Here is a 22,203-nt window from a genome sequence, read left to right on the forward strand (position 1 = left end):
GTTCCATAAAAGTTGTTTATGAATCAAATTGCCATCAAATCATAGCTCATCCAGGATGTAAATTTATGCTCCATCATAGATCCTGGAAATAAAGAACAAGATCAGTATCAGACTCTTAGCAGTTATAATCTATATATTGTTTCTTTTACAAGAATAAATAAATAACTTGTGTAAATAAATTCCAAAAATAAAATTTTAATTACAAAAATTCTAACACCATTTCATTTATGGCATTGCATGGCAATTGTTACACTTACGCCCCTTTGATACCAAAACTTGGTACAAAACAAAAAGAAAGGGAGAAAAAAATTAGAATTTGAATGTGAGGTAAGAAAAATTTCAAAATAATGGTTAGGGATGTTTAAAAAAAAAAAATTCTGAGCAGCAAGAATATTTAAAAGAAAAAAATAATAATACTGTGATTCAATGCATTGCACAGGAAGACATAAAAGAGACAAACGTAAAACAATTAGGGCAACTCAACTTTATCTGTCTCATGATGACTAAGGGTATGCGCACACGTTCAGGTTTTTTCGCGTTTTTTGCATTTTTTCATGATAAAAACGCTATAAAAACTCATTAAAAACGCATACATTATGCATCCTATCATTTAGAATGCATTCTGCATGTTTTGTGCACATGATGCATTTTTTTTCCACGAAAAAAACGCATCATGGTAAAAAAAAAAAAAGCAGCATGTTCATTAATTTTGTGGATTTTTGGCGTTTTTCCCGCTATTCTATGCATTTGGAAAAAACGCACCAAAAACGCTTCAAAACCGCGGAAAAAATGTGGAAAAACGCATGCGGATTTCTGGCAGAAATGTCCGGTTTTTGTTAGGAAAATTTCTGCAAGAAATCCTGACGTGTGCACATACCTTAAAGATGAACAAAGTGGTCAAGCTGGATCTGCAGATTTTATATAGAAACCTCAGCTTTGCACTAGTTGGCACTATCCTGTAAATTAACCATCCAACTTCAGGTCCTGATTGAAGACTATTACCTGTGAAACAAGATAAAGAACATACATACACAACAATCATGCATTAGGTAAATACAATACACAGTCATCGCAATGGGATGACTACTCGTTTAATTGTTTGCAAACAATTACTTGAACCTTTAACTTTGAGCTCATTGTCTAAACCAAGTGGATTTAAATTTGGCCTTATGAATGCATTCATATAGTTAATTATTACAGAGAAATAACCTGTTTCATCTATGGATACAGTGCTGTATATGACCTGTTGAACAAAACACATTGGTTAATCTCCTTGCTTTAATATCACGTGATACATGGTCTCCAGTCTAAAAAGAAACACAGACATAATTAGAACACAAATTCAAACCATACACAAAACATAACTTTATCCTGTCCATTATCCATATGCTAATTGATTCACATCTAACATGGCAGCCAAAGTCTCTCTATGTTTACCCAACCATATTGGCACATGGTGCTGGGCAGTTTAGCAACAGTGGTAGGGCAATATGTGACCAACTCCAAAATAACCAGAATGGTAGAGATACCCATGGATCGATCATAGGGATATTAGCACCTTCCTTTTATTGTTTATTATGTGACATCATCTGACGTTTTTCTGTCTTAATTTTGTCATTTGGGCTCCGCAATGTTTCTGGTTTTGGTGCATTTGTATCAGGGTCAATTTCTACATTACCTATCTCGTCTGTTATGATCTGGTGGCCTTGGAGCAGCATGAGACGTACTCTGGAGAAGGTGGTCCCTGTACTGACCGCAAACCCTGAACCTAGCAGCGCAACTAAAAGTAGCCATGGGGGGTACCTAACACTCCCTAGACCCCTCGGCACAGCCTAAGATCTAACTACCCCTAAAGACAGAAACAGGAAACCTATCTTGCCTCAGAGAAAATCCCCAAAGGATAGATAGCCCCCCACAAATATTGACTGTGAGAGGAGAGGGAAATAACATACGCAGATATGAAATCAGATTTTAGCATAGGAGGCCATACTAGCTAAAAAGAAAGAGTAGAACAGAGTACTATGCGGTCAGTATAAAACACTAGAAAATATCCACCGCAGAAAATACGGATCACCACATATGACTAAAGACATGGGGGGTATATCTGCATCTCCAGAGAAATAGCTAGGCTGCAAAAAAATCCTTCACAGACCAAGCTGGACAAGACAAAAACATGAAAATGCACAGAACTATAAGGTCCACTGCAGGTGGACAGCAAAAACAAAGCCAGGACTTATCTTTGTAGAAAAACACAGCAAACTGGAGAGACCAGTAGGGAAGTGAATCCTTCAAGAACAATGGACAACTGGCACCGACTAAAGGATCCTGCAAAGCTATATACCCCAGTCAGTCCTGCAATTAGTAGATACACATGTCCACTCCTGCAATCCAGGTACAACTGCATTACCCTCTACAACCACCGGAGGGAGCCCAAAAGCTGAATTCACAACAGTACCCCCCCTTTAGGAGGGGTCACCGAACCCTCACCAGAGCCCCCAGGCCGATCAGGATGAGCCCGATGAAAGGCACGAACCAAATCAACGGCGTGGACATCAGAGGCAGAAACCCAAGAATTATGCTCCTGGCCATAACCCTTCCACTTGACAAGGTACTGAAGCTTCCACCTCGAAAAATGAGAATCCAAAATCTTCTCAACAACATATTCCAACTCCCCATCGACCAATACAGGGGCCGGAGGATCAACAGAGGGAACAACGGGCTCCACATATTTCCGCAACAAAGATTTATGGAAGACATTATTAATAGCAAACGAGGCTGGAAGCGCCAGGCGAAAGGACACCGGATTAATAATCTCAGAAATCCTATAAGGACCAATAAATCGAGGCTTAAACTTAGGAGAAGAAACCTTCATAGGAACATGACGGGAAGATAACCAAACCAGATCACCAACCCGAAGCCGGGAACCAAGACACCGACGACGGTTAGCAAAACGCTGAGCCTCCTCCTGAGACAGCACCAAATTGTCCACCACATAAGCCCAAATCTGCTGCAACCTGTCGACCACAGAATCCACACCAGGAAGGTCAGAAGGCTCAACCTGCCCAGAAGAAAAACGAGGATGAAAACCAAAATTACAAAAAAAAGGCGAAACCAAAGTAGCTGAACTAGCCCGATTATTAAGGGCAAACTCGGCCAATGGCAAAAAAGCCACCCAATCATCCTGATCAGCAGACACGAAGCATCTCAAATAGGTCTCCAAGGTCTGATTAGTTTGCTCAGTCTGGCCATTTGTCTGAGGATGAAATGCAGAGGAAAAAGACAAATCAATGCCCAGCTTGGCACAAAAGGCCCGCCAAAACCTAGAAACAAACTGGGAACCTCTGTCGGACACAATATTCTCCGGAATACCATGCAAACGTACCACATGCTGAAAAAACAACGGAACCAAATCAGAAGAAGAAGGCAATTTAGGCAAAGGCACCAAATGAACCATCTTAGAAAATCGGTCACAGACAACCCAGATAACCGACATTCTTTGGGAAACAGGAAGATCGGAAATAAAATCCATAGAAATATGCGTCCAAGGTCTCTCAGGGACCGGCAATGGCAAAAGCAACCCACTAGCGCGGGAACAGCAAGTCTTAGCCCGTGCACAAATCCCACAGGACTGCACAAAAGAATGCACATCCCGTGACAAAGAAGGCCACCAAAAGGACCTACCAACCAAATCTCTGGTACCAAAAATCCCAGGATGGCCAGCCAACACAGAACAATGAACCTCAGAAATCACTTTACTAGTCCATCTATCAGGAACAAACAGTTTGCCCACAGGAAATTCCTGAAGAACCCATCGCAAATCAGGGGAGATGGCAGAAAGAATCACCCCTTCCTTCAAAATGCCGACCGGCTCAAGAACCCCAGGGGAACCAGGAAAAAAACTCCTAGAGAGGGCATCCGCCTTAACATTCTTAGTACCAGGAATGTACGAGACCATAAAATCAAAACGGGAGAAAAACAGGGACCATCGAGCCTGTCTAGGATTCAGCCGTTTGGCAGACTCGAGGTAAATCAGATTCTTATGATCGGTCAGGACCACAATACGGTGCTTGGCCCCCTCAAGCCAATGTCGCCACTCCTCAAATGCCCACTTCATAGCCAACAACTCCCGATTGCCGACATCATAATTGCGTTCCGCAGGTGAAAACTTCCGAGAAAAGAAGGCACACAGTTTCATCAAGGAACCATCAGAATTCGTCTGAGACAAAACGGCCCCTGCCCCAATCTCAGATGCGTCAACCTCAACCTGAAATGGAAGAGAAACATCCGGCTGACGCAACACCGGGGCAGAAGTAAATCGGCGTTTAAGCTCCTGAAAGGCAGAAACAGCCGCGGAGGACCAATTTGTCACATCAGCGCCTTTCTTGGTCAAATCGGTCAGAGGTTTAACCACACTGGAGAAGTTGGCAATGAAACGACAATAAAAATTAGCAAAGCCCAAGAATTTCTGAAGGCTCTTCACAGATGTGGGCTGAATCCAATCATGAATGGCCTGAACCTTAACCGGATCCATTTCTATAGATGAGGGAGAAAAAATGAAACCCAAAAAAGAAACCTTCTGCACTCCAAAGAGGCACTTTGACCCCTTCACAAATAGAGCATTATTACGGAGGATCTGAAATACCATCCTGACCTGTTTCACATGAGACTCCCAATCATTGGAAAAAATCAAAATATCATCCAAATATACAACCATGAATTTATCAAGATAACTCCGAAAGATATCATGCATGAAGGATTGGAACACAGATGGGGCATTAGAGAGTCCGAATGGCATCACAAGGTATTCAAAATGGCCTTCAGGCGTATTAAATGCAGTTTTCCATTCGTCACCCTGTTTGATACGAATAAGATTATATGCCCCTCGAAGGTCAATCTTAGTAAACCAGCTAGCCCCCTTAATCCTAGCAAACAAATCAGTAAGCAAAGGCAAGGGGTATTGAAATTTGACCGTGATCTTATTCAAGAGGCGATAATCAATACAGGGTCTCAAGGAGCCATCCTTCTTGGTAACAAATAAGAACCCCGCTTCCAACGGTGAAGAAGATGGCCGAATATGCCCTTTCTCCAAAGACTCCTTAATATAGCTCCGCATGGCGGTATGTTCAGGCACAGAGAGGTTGAAAAGTCGACCCTTAGGGAACTTACAACCTGGAATCAAGTCAATAGCACAATCATAGTCCCTATGCGGTGGAAGGGAACTGGATTTGGGCTCATCGAATACATCCTGGAAGTCAGACAAAAACTCAGGAACTTCAGAAGAGGGGGAAGAGGAGTTTGACATCAAAGGAACCTGATCATGAACCCCCTGACAACCCCAACTAGTCACAGACATGGATTTCCAATCCAACACCGGATTATGTAGCTGCAACCATGGAAAACCCAGCAAAATATCATATGCAAATTATGCAACACCAGAAAACGACAATCTTCCTGATGGGCTGGCGCCATGCGCATGGTCAGCTGTGTCCAAAACTGAGGTTTATTTTTAGCCAATGGTGTAGCATCAATGCCCCTCAAAGGAATAGGGTTCTGCAAAGGCTGCAAGGGAAAACCACAACATCTGGCAAATTCTAAGTCCATTAAGTTCAGAGCGGCGCCTGAATCCACAAATGCCATGACAGAAAATGATGATAATGAGCAGATCAAGGTCACAGATAACAGAATTTTAGGTTGTATAGTACTGATGGCAACAGAACTAGCGATTCTCTTAGTACGCTTAAGGCAATCAGAAATAACATGAGCAGAATCGCCGCAGTAAAAACACAACCTATTCTGACGCCTGAATGTTTGACGTTCAGCTCTAGACAAAAATCCTATCACACTGCATAGGCTCAGGGCTCCGCTCAGAGGACAACGCCACAGTGTGCACAATTCTGCGCTCCCGCAAGCGCCGATCAATCTGAATGGCCAGAGACATAGAATCACTCAGACCAGCAGGCGTGGGGAACCCCACCATAACATCTTTAACGGATTCAGAAAGACCCTTTCTGAAAATTGCCGCCAAGGCATCTTCATTCCATTTAGTCAGTACAGACCATTTTCTAAATTTCTGGCAATACAATTCTGCCGCCTCTTGACCTTGACACAGGGCTAACAAGATTTTCTCAGCCTGATCCACAGAATTAGGCTCATCATACAACAACCCCAATGCCTGAAAGAACAAATCAACATTAAGCAAAGCAGGATTGCCAGATTCCAGGGAAAATGCCCAATCCTGTGGGTCACCACGCAGCAGAGATATGATGATTTTAACCTGCTGAATAGGATCACCAGAAGACCGGGGTCTTAATGCAAAAAACAGTTTACAGTTATTTTTGAAACTCAAAAACTTGGATCTGTCACCAAAGAATAAATCAGGAGTGGGAATCTTAGTTTCTAAGGCAGGAGTCTGAACAATGAAATCTGAAATACCCTGTACCCTAGCAGCAAGCTGATCCACCCGAGAAACTAACTCCTGAACATTCATGTTAATAGTAGACTCCGTAGCCACCCAGAGGTAAAGAGGGAGGAACAGACCAAACAGGCTAAGGAAAAAAAAATGGTTCAAAATCTTTCCACCCTTCTTCTGAGATGCAATTAACTCATTGTTGGCCAGTTGTAATGTTATGATCTGGTGGCCTTGGAGCAGCATGAGACGTACTCTGGAGAAGGTGGTCCCTGTACTGACCGCAAACCCTGAACCTAGCAGCGCAACTAAAAGTAGCCGTGGGGGGTACCTAACACTCCCTAGACCCCTCGGCACAGCCTAAGATCTAACTACCCCTAAAGACAGAAACAGGAAACCTATCTTGCCTCAGAGAAAATCCCCAAAGGATAGATAGCCCCCCCACAAATACTGACTGTGAGAGGAGAGGGAAATAACATACGCAGATATGAAATCAGATTTTAGCATAGGAGGCCATACTAGCTAAAAAGAAAGAATAGAACAGAGTACTATGCGGTCAGTATAAAAACACTAGAAAATATCCACCGCAGAAAATACAGATCACCACATCTGACTAAAGACATGGGGGGTATATCTGCATCTCCAGAGAAATAGCTAGGCTGCAAAAAATCCTTCACAGACCAAGCTGGACAAGACAAAAACATGAAAATGCACAGAACTATAAGGTCCACTGCAGGTGGACAGCAAAAACAAAGCCAGGACTTATCTTTGTAGAAAAACACAGCAAACTGGAGAGACCAGCAGGGAAGTGAATCCTTCAAGAACAATGGACAACTGGCACCGACTAAAGGATCCTGCAAAGCTATATACCCCAGTCAGTCCTGCAATTAGTAGATACACATGTCCACTCCTGCAATCCAGGCACAACTGCATTACCCTCTACAACCACCGGAGGGAGCCCAAAAGCTGAATTCACAACACTCATCACATGTCTCTTTGAACTCTGTGTTATAGGAGATACTTTCCTCTTCAGCCTCAACACCAGACCTGGGCAAGATGCGGCCCGCGGGCCGCATCCGGCCCGCCTGACGGTTGTAAACGGCCCGCCGCCCGCCACCCCAGGCACCGCTCGGCTCCCCTTCCCTTGCCGCCCACCGCCCCAGGCACCGCTCGGCTCCCCTTCCCTTGCCGCCCGCCTCCCCAGGCACCGCTCGGCTCCCCTTCCCTTGCCGCCCGAGGCACCGCTCGGCTCCCCTTCCCTTCAGCCACGCCTGCGCCTGTGCGCCCTGCATTCAAACTCCTGTCCGCTGAGAGGCGCTGACCGCCGCTGGCACTTCCGCATCAGGGAAGCGCCAGCAGCAGGTGACGTCCCTCAGCGTGACACATGCTGCTGCTCTGCTCCGTTGCGCCGGTGTTCTGTGTGGCACTGCAGCGCTGTACTGAGGTCACTTGTGGAGTCGGACGGTGCCGGTGGTCGGTGGTAAGGGCTCTGGGTAATCTGCTCCTCAGTACTTGCGCACTGGGTCATCTGCTCCGCTGTACTTGGGCTCTGGGTTATCTGCTCCTCAGTACTTGTGCTCTGGGTTATCTGCTCCTCAGTACTTGTGCTCTGAGTTATCTGCTCCTCTGTACTTGTGCTCTGGGTTATCTGCTCCTCAGTACTTGTGCTCTGGGTTATCTGCTCCTCAGTACTTGTGCTCTGAGTTATCTGCTCCTCTGTACTTGTGCTCTGGCTTATTATCTGCTCCTCAGTACTTGTGCTCTGGGTTATTATCTGCTCCTCTGTACTTGTGCTCTGGGTTATCTGCTCCTCAGTACTTGTGCTCTGAGTTATCTGCTCCTCTGTACTTGTGCTCTGGGTTATCTGCTCCTCAGTACTTGTGCTCTGAGTTATCTGCTCCTCTGTACTTGTGCTCTGGGTTATCTGCTCCTCAGTACTTGTGCTCTGGGTTATTATCTGCTCCTCAGTACTTGTGCTCTGGGTTATCTGCTCCTCAGTACTTGTGCTATGGGTTATCTGCTCCTCAGTACTTGTGCTCTGAGTTATCTGCTCCTCTGTACTTGTGCTCTGGGTTATCTGCTCCTCAGTACTTGTGCTCTGGGTTATCTGCTCCTCAGTACTTGTGCTCTGGGTTATTATCTGCTCCTCAGTACTTGTGCTCTGGGTTATTATCTGCTCCTCTGTACTTGTGCTCTGGGTTATCTGCTCCCCTGTACTTGTGCTCTGAGTTATCTGCTCCTCTGTACTTGTGCTCTGGGTTATCTGCTCCTCAGTACTTGTGCTCTGGGTTATTATCTGCTCCTCTGTACTTGTGCTCTGGGTTATCTGCTCCTCAGTACTTGTGCTCTGAGTTATCTGCTCCTCTGTACTTGTGCTCTGGGTTATCTGCTCCTCAGTACTTGTGCTCTGAGTTATCTGCTCCTCTGTACTTGTGCTCTGGCTTATTATCTGCTCCTCAGTACTTGTGCTCTGGGTTATTATCTGCTCCTCAGTACTTGTGCTCTGGGTTATTATCTGCTCCTCTGTACTTGTGCTCTGGGTTATATGCTCCTCAGTACTTGTGCTCTGAGTTATCTGCTCCTCTGTACTTGTGCTCTGAGTTATCTGCTCCTCTATACTTGTGCACTGGGTTATTATCTGCACTAATGAAATCTGGACATTATGGGGGCACTAATGAATGAAATCTGGACATTATGGGGGCACAAATGAAATCTGGACATTATGGGGGCACTAATGAAATCTGGACATTATGGGGCCTGGATAATCTCTGCATTGTTTAACATACTGTTTGTTCATGAAAATATAGCATATGTATACTACAGTATTGGGTAAAAATTAGTTAATTATATTAGTCTGGCCCTCTAAAACCATCCAAATTTCTCATGCGGCCCCATGGCAAAATTAATTGCCCACCCCTGCTCAACACTATCAATTTCTTGGTGCAATGAATGACTTTTTCCTTCTGAGTACATGTTAGGTGTATTACAATACCGTTTAATGTGTCCTGGTTGACCACATTTATAACAATACCTAACATATCCTCGCCTCCTGGGTCTGTATATAGCAGATACATTTCCTGACAGTTCATCTTGCTTTTTAGACTCATTACACCAGTCCCTAAGTATATTCACAAAGTTTTCATAGGAGCTAGTATTCCTTAGAGTCATTATTGTGGTGTAATCTACATTACAATGATTTGCAATTGAACATAGGAAATTAGCATCATTTTTATTATTATTATTATTATTTATTATAGCGCCATTTATTCCATGGTGCTTTACATGTGAGGAAGGGTATACATAATAAAAACAGGTACAATAATCTTGAACAATACAAGTCACAACTGGTACAGGAGGAGAGAGGACCCTGCCCATGAAGGCTCACAATCTACTAGGGATGGGTGAGGATAGAGCTGGTCGTGCAGGGGTTTGGTCGATTGGTGGTTACTGCAGGTGGTAGGCTTGCCAGAACAGGTAGATCTTCAGGTTCTTTTTGAAGGTTTCGATGGTAGGTGAGAGTCTCATATGTTGTGGTAGAGAGTTCCAGAGTAGGGGTGATGCGCGAGAGAAATCTTGTATGCGATTGTGGGAAGAGGAGATAAGAGAGGAGTAGAGAAGGAGATCTTGTGAGGATTGGAGGTTGCGTGCAGGAAAGTACCGGGAGACGAGGTCACAGATATATGGAGGAGACAGGTTGTGGATGGCTTTGTATGTCATGGTTAGGCTTTTGTACTGGAGTCTCTGGGTAATGGGGAGCCAGTGAAGGGATTGACAGAAGAGAGAGGCCGGGGAATAGCAGGCAGACAGGTGGATTAGTCGGGCAGCAGAGTTTAGAATAGATTGGAGGGGTGCGAGAGTGTTAGAGGGGAGGCCATAGAGCTGGAGGTTACAGTAGTCGAGGTGGGAGATGATGAGGGCATGGACTAGGGTTTTTGCAGATTCTTGGTTTATGAATGTACGGATCCGTGAAATATTTTTGAGCTGAAGGCGGCAGGAAGTGGAAAGGGCTTGGATATGCGGTTTGAGATCAGTAGGAGAGATCAGTGTCAAGGATTACCCCAAGACAGCGAGCTTGTGTGACTGGGGAGAGTGGGCAGCCGTTTACTGTAATGGATAGGTTCGTTGGGGGGGTCGTCTGAGATGGTGGAAAGACAATGAATTCTGTTTTGTCCATGTTAAGTTTCAGAAATCTAGCGGAGAAGAAGGATGAAATAGCGGATAGACATTGAGGGATGTCATCCTGAGACATTTCTAGACAGTTGTAAACAGTCCTATATAGGGACAGATAATTATTATAAAAGAGCAAAGGATCATCATATTGCCTGAATCTGGTCATTGCTAGGGCATTTTCACCTCCAATATTTTGTCCACCTATGATGTGTTGTAATTCCTTCCTTCTTATCTCTGCACCATTACAACTATCACCCATTTGTTCTGTTTTTAGTTGGGCTGCAATTGGCTCTGGAAGCCAAACTGGTAATAGAGACCAAGCATTTTTATTGTTCAGATTATACTGTTGGACAACATGTTCAAATCTATTGGACAGAATGACTGGAGAAACATGTGACTCAAATTTACCAAGAAGTTGACACAGATGAAGCTTCTCAGAAATAGTGAGCAATGGAGAATTATCAATCAATGGAGATCTATATACGGCATCCATTGTACCCTTATTAGAAAGAGTACATACATTGACTGTCTCAGTGCTGCATTTCTTTGATGTACGAGACTGGATACATTGCTCTTTGTAAAGCAATTGACAATTAACTTTATCCAGTTGACTCTCCAGTGTTGCAATTAACTTCTCCATTTGACTATTTTTCAGTTCTAAATAATAAACCTGAGCTGCATTGGAAGTATACACTCCTTCAATTGTTCTTCCAACTGTCTATTTCCCACAGCTAATTCATTTACATCTGATTGCAAACCATGTATTTTACTAGTTGTTTTGTCAGAAATTCCAATAACAGAATCATTAATTTTGTCTATGTCCTCCTTCACTTGTAGCCTTTTCTTCCACCAATTTGCTTCTTTCAATTCAGTCAACTCTTTCATCTTCAGCAACAATGAAATTTCATTGCTTAACTTTTCCTTTTTCAAATTCTTGCTCAGCACTTTACTATTCAACTTATTATTAAAGATTTTACGTTGGGCTATCAAGTCATTGTACTGGACTTCCAAAGATTTATCGACACTGACATGGTAAACAGCCGAGGTGTACTTCTTCACAAACTTTTCCACAAACTCCATTTTCAGCAACAAACTGCAAATACTTTACAAAACAAATTACAAAGTGAACGAACTAAAAACTAGACCTTACACTACAAACTTCCCAAAAGTCTAAACTCTTTGCTCCAATACTCTTACACATAGAAAACACAGATCCAATTCTGATATAAAATACTGTCCTATCTACAAAAGATATTTTCCTTTTGCTAAATGCATTTGACAACAAACTGTCAATACAGCACAATATACACAAGCACACAAAATAATCTACAAGGAAATTCTTTTACTCACCAATATTTTCTTTTAAATCAAGATCCAGACTCCTCGATTCTTTGGTTTCCATACTTTTTTCAAATGTAAAATAAATTTCTTGCGGATTCTCTGTGGAATTTAATCACAGTATTATTTTACTTTGATTGGAACTGTGCATATAATTTTTTTAACGACAACATACATATTACAATAATATAAATATATACTGTATTTATTATATGTGTAATTGGTTGACGAATTACATGACATGAAAGTTTTTCTTGCATATGTGCTGTAAATTATTACAAGCATTTTATTGAGGGAGTTATGAAACGGTTGCTCTACGTGTGGAAAACTGTGATGACTTCAGACATTTTTCCCTAGTGTTTTCCATCTGCCAGCCCCTTTGCCCTTTAGTCAAACACTCCTGGATGTGGAACCTTGCCAGCAGGGAGCAGTCATGATCACCAAACACCTTTTCATAAGAGGAGATGCCTACAATAGATCAGTCTCTTTCTTGCAAGCAACTTGGAGTGGTTGTCAGCTGGAGCTCCAGGGAAAATGATCTGGAAAAGTTTATTTCTCGTTTTTTGCTTCTTCCAGAAAAGTGAGTATCACTTTCACATTCTTCTTTTAGGCTACATGCCCATGGGATATATTAGATGTGGATTGTTTGCTCAAATTTTGGCTCTGTTGCTATCTTCTATAGGAACAGAAATACAAAAATAAGGTCTTTAAACAGATCCCCTACAAGCTGGACACCATTGGCTCTACGCAAACCAGATTGACTTCGGTAGTGTCTATCATTTTACTGAATGAATACTTTACTGAAAGAATGGCACAGGTAGCGCAGGGATTTTTTAGCCGGATTGACAACATAGGCTTGGAATGGAGCATAATATAAACAGGAGATCTCATGGATATAGTTTTGATCTTCCACACAAAAAATGTAATTTTTTTCTGCAGATTAGAGGGGTAAAATATTCATGAAAAAAATTACTTATGGCTCAATGTTATAATTTTATATATAACATGAAGATTATTTAGCACAGGGTAAAGCATGTTCCTGACCCCAGGCTCTTCTTACCTGTAAAAGTTAATGATCTATTTGCATTGTAAAGATTGATAGATTATAGGAAGGATTTTCACCATATTCAGAGATGTTAGTTTAGTAATTTTTCATGATGGGTGGCAATTAGTGATTAGTAGATTAGAAATATTCCTGAGATTAATCAAAACAAAAAAGTCAACTAAGTGTATATAAATTGTATTTAAAATGTCTATATAAATGTTTGACTGTTGGATTTAATTTGATTCATTACAAGTAAAGCAGAACAGATCTAATTTTATTCTGGAACAGATTTATCTGTGCTATTACAGCAATTGTAGATATTTCTAAAAGGTCTTAAAATAGGCAAACATGTCCATTCAAAGATACACTTTACTAATAAAGTTGTTAATATTGTAAATTATGTGCATGACAACCTACATAAAATGAAAAATGTGTCTCTAGTGTACTCACCAAATATATTTTCTCAGGAATGCTGGTATCTCCAGTATTAGATCAGAAAGACATGGTGAGCGATAGTGGGAGCTGCCTCCTCCTCTTACCTCAGCACTCCTGGTATCTGTATGATTAGATCAGACAGGATAGACAGCAGTGCGAGCAACCTCCTCTTACCTCAGCACTAGTGTTGAGCATTCCGATACTGCAAATATCGGGTATCGGCCGATATTCGCTGTATCGGAGTTCCGATACTGAGTTCCGAAATTTTTACAATATCGAATACCGGAATCGGAAGTTCCCTTAATGCAATGAGCCAGTTTTATTCACTTCAGCCAATGAGGATCCTAAGAAGTGTGGGCACATCCTGTTAGGCATGTTATCCATGTTAACTAATGGCATGGCTGTGATTGGCTGCTGAAATGATGTCGGTGGTGGGCGGTGCGTGGCGAAAACTGCGTGTCTGTGTGTGCGGGCCGTGTCTGTGCGGACCTCTCGGGGGTCTGTGCAGGCCTCCCGGGGGTCTGTACGGGCCTCTCGGGAGTCTGTGCATGCTGCCGGGGGTCTGTACGGGCCTCTCGGGGTCTGTGCGGGCCTGCCGGGGGTCTGTACGGGCCTCTCGGGGTCTGTGCGGGCCTGCCGGGGATCTGTACGGGCCTATCGGGGGTCTGTGCGTGCTGCCGGGGGCCTGTACGGGTCTCTCGGGTGTTGTGAACAGGTAATTCAGAACCACAATGGACCTTGAAGTTCAGAGCACACAAAGTGACCTGACAATTACCAAAAACATAGGACGATGTTGTGAATTCTGTGGCAGAGCTCCCTCCTGTGGTCACAAGTGGTACTTCGGCTGATTCTCTCTGGGAGCTTCCGTTTGTGGAGGAAACTGGTACTGCTGCTTCTGAGTTTCCTTCCTCAGGTGATCTGGTGAGATCGTTAGGTGCTTCTCTACTTAACCCCACCTAATGCTTTGATTCATGCTTCCTGTCAATGTTCCAGTGTTGGACTTGTGTTTCTCTGGATCATTCCTGTAGCCTGCTGCTCTGCATAGCTAAGTGCTTCTTTGCTATTTGTTGCTATTTTTTCTGTCCAGCTTGTTTATTTGTTTTGCTGGAAGCTCTGGGACGCAAAGGGTGTACCTCCGTGCCGTTAGTTCGGTACGGAGGGTCTTTTTGCCCCTTTGCGTGGTTTTCTTTAGGGTTTTGTGTAGACCGCAAAGTTATCTTTCCTATCCTCGTTCTGTCTAGAATATCGGGCCTCACTTTGCTGAATCTATTTCATCCCTACGTTTGTCTTTTCATCTTACTCACAGTCATTATATGTGGGGGGCTGCCTTTTCCTTTGGGGTATTTCTCTGAGGCAAGGTAGGCTTATTTTTTCTATCTTCAGGCTAGTTAGTTTCTCAGGCTGTGCCGAGTTGCATAGGTAGCGTTAGGCGCAATCCACGGCTGCCTCTAGTTGTGTTTGGAGAGGATCAGGGATTGCGGTCTGCAGAGTTCCCACGTCTCAGAGCTCGTTCTATTATTTTGGGTTATTGTCAGATCACTGTATGTGCTCTGACCTCCATGTCCATTGTGATACTGAATTGCCTTTCATAACAGAACAGGAAGCCAAAAGTACTAATGATTCTCAATAGAGGGAAAAAAGAAGTTCTGAGACCATTTTTTTTTCTTGGCTTTGTGTTTTGTCTTTTTTTTCCCCTAGACATTTGGGTGGTTCAGTACACAGGTGTAGCGATGGACATTAGAAGTCTGTCTTCATTTGTGGATCAGCTCTCGGCAAGAGTACAAAAGATTCAAGACACTATTGATCAGAAATCTATGTTAGAACCAAGAATTCCTATTCCTGATTTGTTTTTTGGAGATAGAACTAAGTTTCTGAGTTTCAAAAATAATTGTAAGTTATTTCTGGCCTTGAAACCTCGTTCCTCTGGTGATCCAGTTCAACAGGTTTTGATTATTATTTCTTTTTTTGCGCGGCGACCCTCAGGACTGGGCATTTTCTCTTGCGCCAGGAGATCCTGCATTAAGTAATATCAATGCGTTTTTCCTGGCGCTCGGATTGCTGTACGATGAGCCTAATTCAGTGGATCAAGCAGAAAAGAATTTGCTGGCTCTTTGTCAGGGTCAGGATGAGATAGAAGTATATTGCCAGAAATTTAGAAAATGGTCAGTGCTCACTCAATGGAATGAATCTGCGCTGGCAGCTATGTTCAGAAAGGGTCTCTCTGAAGCCCTTAAGGATGTCATGGTGGGATTTCCTGTTGTGAATTCTGTGGCTGAATTCACTCCTGTGGTCACAAGTGGTACTGCAGCTTCTGAGCTTCCTTCCTCAGGTGTTCTGGTGAGCTCGTTAGCTGCTTCGTTACTTAACTCCACCTGATGCTGCTATCCTTGCTCCTAGTCAATGTTCCAGTGTTGGATCTGAGCTTCTCCTGATTGTTCCTGTGACCTGCTGCTCTGTATAGCTAAGTGCTTTTTTGCTATTTTGTTGCCTTTTTTCTGTCCAGCTTGTCTTTTGTTTTGCTGGAAGCTCTGAGACGCAAAGGGTGTACCGCCGTGCCGTTAGTCCGGCACGGTGGGTCTTTTTTGTCCCCCTTTGCGTGGGTTTTGCTTTAGGGTTTTTTGTAGACTGCAAAGTTCGCTTACTGTCCTCGCTCTGTCTAAGAATATCGGGCCCCACTTTGCTGAATCTATTTCATCCCTACGTTTTGTCTTTTCATCTTACTCACAGTCATTATATGTGGGGGGCTGCCTTTTCCTTTGGGGTATTTCTCTGGGGGCAAGTCAGGCCTATTTTTCTATCTTCAGGCTAGCTAGTTACTTAGGCTGTGCCGAGTTGCATAGGTAGTGGTTAGGCGCAATCCACAGCCACTTTTAGTTGTGTTTAGGATAGGATCAGGTGTGCAGTCTACAGAGTTTCCACGTCTCAGAGCTCGTTCTTTTGTTTTTGGGTATTTGTCAGATCACTGTGTGCGCTCTGATCGCTAGGCACACTGTGTCTCTGGATTGCCTTCATTACACCTTTCATTAGCAGACATAACAATTTCCTATGCCTGCTGGTTTGAATGAGTCTATGTCTTTGGCTATTCAGATCGGTCGACGCTTGCGTGAGCGTAAATCTGTGCACCATTTGGCGGTATTACCTGAGCTTAAACCTTAGCCTATGCAGTGCGATAGGACTTTGACCAGAGTTGAACGGCAAGAACACAGACGTCTGAATGGGCTGTGTTTCTACTGTGGTGGTTCCACTCATTCTATCTCTGATTGTCCTAAGCGCACTAAGCGGTTCGCTAGGTCTGCCACCATTGGTACGGTACAGTCAAAATTTCTTCTGTCCGTTACCTTGATCTGCTCTTTGTCATCATATTCTGTCATGGCGTTTGTGGATTCAGGCGCTGCTCTGAATTTGATGGACTTGGAATATGCTAAGCGTTGTGGGGTTTTCTTGGAGCCCTTGCAGTGTCCTATTCCATTGAGAGGTATTGATGCTACGCCTTTGGCCAAGAATAAGCCTCAATACTGGACCCAGCTGACCATGTGCATGGCTCCTGCACATCAGGAGGATATTCGCTTTCTGGTGTTGCATAATCTGCATGATCCATGTCGGTATCCAGCTGGGGTTGTCACGGGGTACATGGTGATGTTCCATTTTTGTCAATTTCGTCATCCACCCCTTCTGAGGTTCCAGAGTTCTTGTCTGATTACCGGGATGTATTTGATGAGCCCAAGTCCGATACCCTACCTCCGCATAGGGATTGTGATTGTGCTATCAATTTGATTCCTGGTGGTAAATTCCCAAAAGGTCGACTGTTTAATTTATCCGTGCCTGAGCACACCGCTATGCGCAGTTATGTGAAGGAATCCCTGGAGAAGGGGCATATTCGCCCGTCATCGTCGCCATTAGGAGCAGGGTTCTTTTTTGTAGCCAAAAAGGATGGTTCGCTGAGACCTTGTATAGATTATCGCCTTCTTAATAAGATCACTGTTAAATTTCAGTACCCCTTGCCTTTGTTATCTGATTTGTTTGCTCGGATTAAGGGGGCTAGTTGGTTCACCAAGATTGATCTTCGTGGTGCGTATAATCTGGTGCGAATCAGGCGAGGCGATGAATGGAAAACTGCATTTAATACGCCCGAGGGTCATTTTGAGTATCTAGTGATGCCATTCGGACTTGCCAATGCTCCATCAGTGTTTCAGTCCTTTATGCATGACATCTTCCGAGAGTACCTGGATAAATTCCTGATTGTGTACTTGGATGACATTTTGATCTTCTCGGATGATTGGGAGTCTCATGTGAAACAGGTCAGAACGGTTTTTCAGGTCCTGCGTGCTAATTCTTTGTTTGTGAAGGGATCAAAGTGTCTCTTTGGTGTGCATAAGGTTTCATTTTTGGGGTTCATCTTTTCCCCTTCTACTATCGAGATGGATCCTGTTAAGGTCCAAGCCATCCATGATTGGACTCAGCCGACATCTCTGAAAAGTCTGCAAAAGTTCCTGGGCTTTGCTAATTTTTATCGTCGCTTCATCTGCAATTTTTCTAGTATTGCCAAACCATTGACCGATTTGACCAAGAAGGGTGCTGATTTGGTCAATTGGTCTTCTGCTGCTGTGGAAGCTTTTCAAGAGTTGAAGCGTCGTTTTTCTTCTGCCCCTGTGTTGTGTCAACCTGATGTTTCTCTTCCGTTCCAGGTCGAGGTTGATGCTTCTGAGATTGGAGCAGGGGCTGTTTTGTCGCAGAGAGGTTCTGATTGTTCAGTGATGAAACCATGCGCTTTTTTTTCCAGGAAGTTTTCGCCTGCTGAGCAGAATTATGATGTGGGCAACCGAGAGTTGCTGGCCATGAAGTGAGCATTCGAGGAGTGGCGTCATTGGCTTGAAGGAGCTAAGCATCGCGTGGTGGTATTGACTGATCATAAGAACCTGACTTATCTCGAGTCTGCTAAGCGTTTGAATCCTAGACAGGCTCGTTGGTCGCTGTTTTTCGCCCGTTTTGACTTTGTGATTTCGTACCTTCCGGGCTCTAAAAATGTGAAGGCGGATGCTCTGTCTAGGAGTTTTGTGCCCGACTCTCCGGGTTTATCTGAGCCGGCGGGTATCCTCAAGGAAGGAGTAATTGTGTCTGCCATCTCCCCTGATTTGCGGCGGGTGCTGCAAAAATTTCAGGCTAATAAACCTGATCGTTGTCCAGCGGAGAAACTGTTTGTCCCGGATAGGTGGACAAATAAAGTGATCTCTGAGGTTCATTGTTCGGTGTTGGCTGGTCATCCTGGAATCTTTGGTACCAGAGAGTTAGTGGCTAGATCCTTTTGGTGGCCATCTCTGTCGCGGGATGTGCGTTCTTTTGTGCAGTCCTGTGGGATTTGTGCTCGGGCTAAGCCCTGCTTTTCTCGTGCCAGTGGGTTGCTTTTGCCCTTGCCGGTCCCTAAGAGACCTTGGACACATATCTCTATGGATTTTATTTCAGATCTTCCCGTCTCTCAAAAGATGTCAGTCATTTGGGTGGTCTGTGATCGCTTTTCTAAGATGGTCCATCTGGTACCCTTGTCCAAGTTGCCTTCCTCCTCTGATTTGGTGCCATTGTTCTTCCAGCATGTGGTTCGTTTGCATGGCATTCCAGAGAATATCGTTTCTGACAGAGGTTCCCAGTTTGTTTCGAGGTTGTGGCGAGCCTTTTGTGATAGGATGGGCATTGACTTGTCTTTTTCCTCGGCTTTTCATCCTCAGACTAATGGCCAGACCGAACGAACCAATCAGACCTTGGAAACCTATCTGAGATGCCTTGTTTCTGCCGATCAGGATGACTGGGTGTCCTTTTTGCCTTTGGCTGAGTTCGCCCTTAATAATCGGGCCAGCTCGGCTACCTTGGTTTCGCCATTTTTCTGCAATTCTGGGTTCCATCCTCGTTTCTCTTCAGGACAGGTTGAGTCTTCGGACTGTCCTGGTGTGGATACTGTGGTGGACAGGTTGCAGCAGATTTGGACTCATGTAGTGGACAATTTGACCTTGTCCCAGGAGAAGGCTCAACGTTTCGCTAATCGCAGACGCCGTGTGGGTCCCCGACTTCGTGTTGGGGATCTGGTTTGGTTATCTTCTCGTCATATTCCTATGAAGGTTTCCTCTCCAAAGTTTAAACCTCGTTTCATTGGTCCTTATAGGATTTCTGAGGTTATTAATCCTGTGTCTTTTCGTCTGACCCTCCCAGATTCTTTTTCCATACATAACGTATTCCATAGGTCATTGTTGCGGAGATACGTGGCACCTATGGTTCCATCTGTTGACCCTCCTGCCCCGGTTTTGGTGGAGGGGGAATAAGAGTATATTGTGGAGAAGATTTTGGATTCTCGTGTTTCAAGACGGAAACTCCAGTATCTGGTTACATGGAAGGGTTATGCTCAGGAGGATAATTCCTGGGTTTTTGCCTCTGATGTCCATGCTCCCGATCTTGTTTGTGCCTTTCATGTGGCTCATCCTGGTCGGCCTGGGGGCTCTGGTGAGGGTTCGGTGACCCCTCCTCAAGGGGGGGGGGTACTGTTGTGAATTCTGTGGCAGAGCTCCCTCCTGTGGTCACAAGTGGTACTTCGGCTGATTCTCTCTGGGAGCTTCCGTTTCTGGAGGAAACTGGTACTGCTGCTTCTGAGTTTCCTTCCTCAGGTGATCTGGTGAGGTCGTTAGGTGCTTCTCTACTTAACCCCACCTAATGCTTTGATTCATGCTTCCTGTCAATGTTCCAGTGTTGGACTTGTGTTTCTCTGGATCATTCCTGTGGCCTGCTGCTCTGCATAGCTAAGTGCTTCTTTGCTATTTGTTGCTATTTTTTCTGTCCAGCTTGTTTATTTGTTTTGCTGGAAGCTCTGGGACGCAAGGGGTGTACCTCCGTGCCGTTAGTTCGGTACGGAGGGTCTTTTTGCCCCTTTGCGTGGTTTTCTTTAGGGTTTTGTGTAGACCGCAAAGTTATCTTTCCTATCCTCGTTCTGTCTAGAATATCGGGCCTCACTTTGCTGAATCTATTTCATCCCTACGTTTGTCTTTTCATCTTACTCACAGTCATTATATGTGGGGGGCTGCCTTTTCCTTTGGGGTATTTCTCTGAGGCAAGGTAGGCTTATTTTTTCTATCTTCAGGCTAGTTAGTTTCTCAGGCTGTGCCGAGTTGCATAGGTAGCGTTAGGCGCAATCCATGGCTGCCTCTAGTTGTGTTTGGAGAGGATCAGGGATTGCGGTCTGCAGAGTTCCCACGTCTCAGAGCTCGTTCTATTATTTTGGGTTATTGTCAGATCACTGTATGTGCTCTGACCTCCATGTCCATTGTGATACTGAATTGCCTTTCATAACAGGACGAGCTCTGAGACGTGGGCACTCTGCTGACCGCGATCCCTAATCCTATCCAACCACACTAAAGGTAGCCGTGGAGCGCTCCTGACCAGACCTATGCGCCTCGAGCACAGCCTGCAAAACTAGCTAGCCCTAAGAAAGAAAAATAAGCCTACCTTGCCTCAGAGAAATATCACAAAGGAAAAGGAAGCCCCCCACATATAATGACTGTGAGTTGAGATGAAAATACAAACGCAGAGATGAAATAGATTTAGCAAAGTGAGGCCTAACTTACTGAACAGACCGAAGATAGGAAAGATTGCTTTCCGGTCAACACAAAACCCTACAAACAACCACGCAGAGGGGGCAAAAAGACCCTCCGCACCGACTAACGGTATGGAGGTGCTCCCTCTGCGTCCCAGAGCTTCCAGCAAGCAAGAAAAACCAACATAGCAAGCTGGACAGAAAAAATAGCAAACAAAAATAACACAAGCAAAACTTAGCTTATGCAGGATAGACAGGCCACAGGAACGATCCAGGAGAAGGCAAGACCAATACTAGAACGTTGACTGGAGGCCAGGATCAAAGCACTAGGTGGAGTTAAATAGAGCAGCACCTAACGACTTAACCTCATCACCTGAGGAAGGAAACTCAGAAGCCGCAGTACCACTCTCATCCACCAAAGGAAGCTCATAGACAGAACCAGCCGAAGTACCACTCACGACCACAGGAGGGAGCTTGGCCACAGAATTCACAACACTCGGGGCTCTGTGCGGGTGTGTGCAGGCATCGTCCGATGGGACTATAAGTCCCATCGGGCTATGCCTGCTACAGTGACAGTGATTGACACATTAGCCAATGATGGGACAGTAGTAGTCCCATCATCTGGCTAATGTGTTGAATATAAAAAAAACAAACACAAACATACATACTACATACATACAACATCAATACAACATACATACTACATACAGACTACATACATACAACATACTACATACATACTACATACATACATACTACATACATGCAACATACATACTACATACTTCATACATACAACATACATACTACTGTACATACGTACATACATACATATATACCACATGCAACATACTACATACATACAGCATACATACTACATACATACTACATACTACATACTACATACATACAACATACATACATACTACATATATGCTACATACATACAACATGCATACTACATACATACGTACATACAACATACATACAACATACTACATATATACTACATACATATATACTACATACATACTACATACATACAACATATTACATACATACTACATACATACAACATACATACTACATACACACATACATACTACATATATACTACATACATATATACTACATACATACTACATACATACATACTACATACATCCTACATACATACATAATACATACAACATACATACTATATACAATACATTCATACATTACATATAATACATACAT

At 43.8% G+C, this 22,203-nt stretch overlaps 1 protein-coding gene across 1 annotated transcript in view; it reads left to right on the top strand.

The window, feature by feature from the left end:
* Positions 1-12,378: 12,378 nt before the first annotated feature.
* The window catches only part of MELTF (melanotransferrin), a 207,246-nt gene continuing 197,421 nt past the window's right edge, over positions 12,379-22,203 (top strand). The window contains exon 1 of the mRNA XM_069727220.1: positions 12,379-12,494. Coding sequence (XP_069583321.1) covers positions 12,449-12,494 — 46 coding nt within the window. The 5' untranslated portion in view covers positions 12,379-12,448. The remainder of the gene's footprint in view (positions 12,495-22,203) is intronic.

Source organism: Ranitomeya imitator, chromosome 5, assembly GCF_032444005.1.
Source record: "Ranitomeya imitator isolate aRanImi1 chromosome 5, aRanImi1.pri, whole genome shotgun sequence".
Taxonomy (NCBI): Eukaryota; Metazoa; Chordata; class Amphibia; order Anura; family Dendrobatidae; genus Ranitomeya; species Ranitomeya imitator.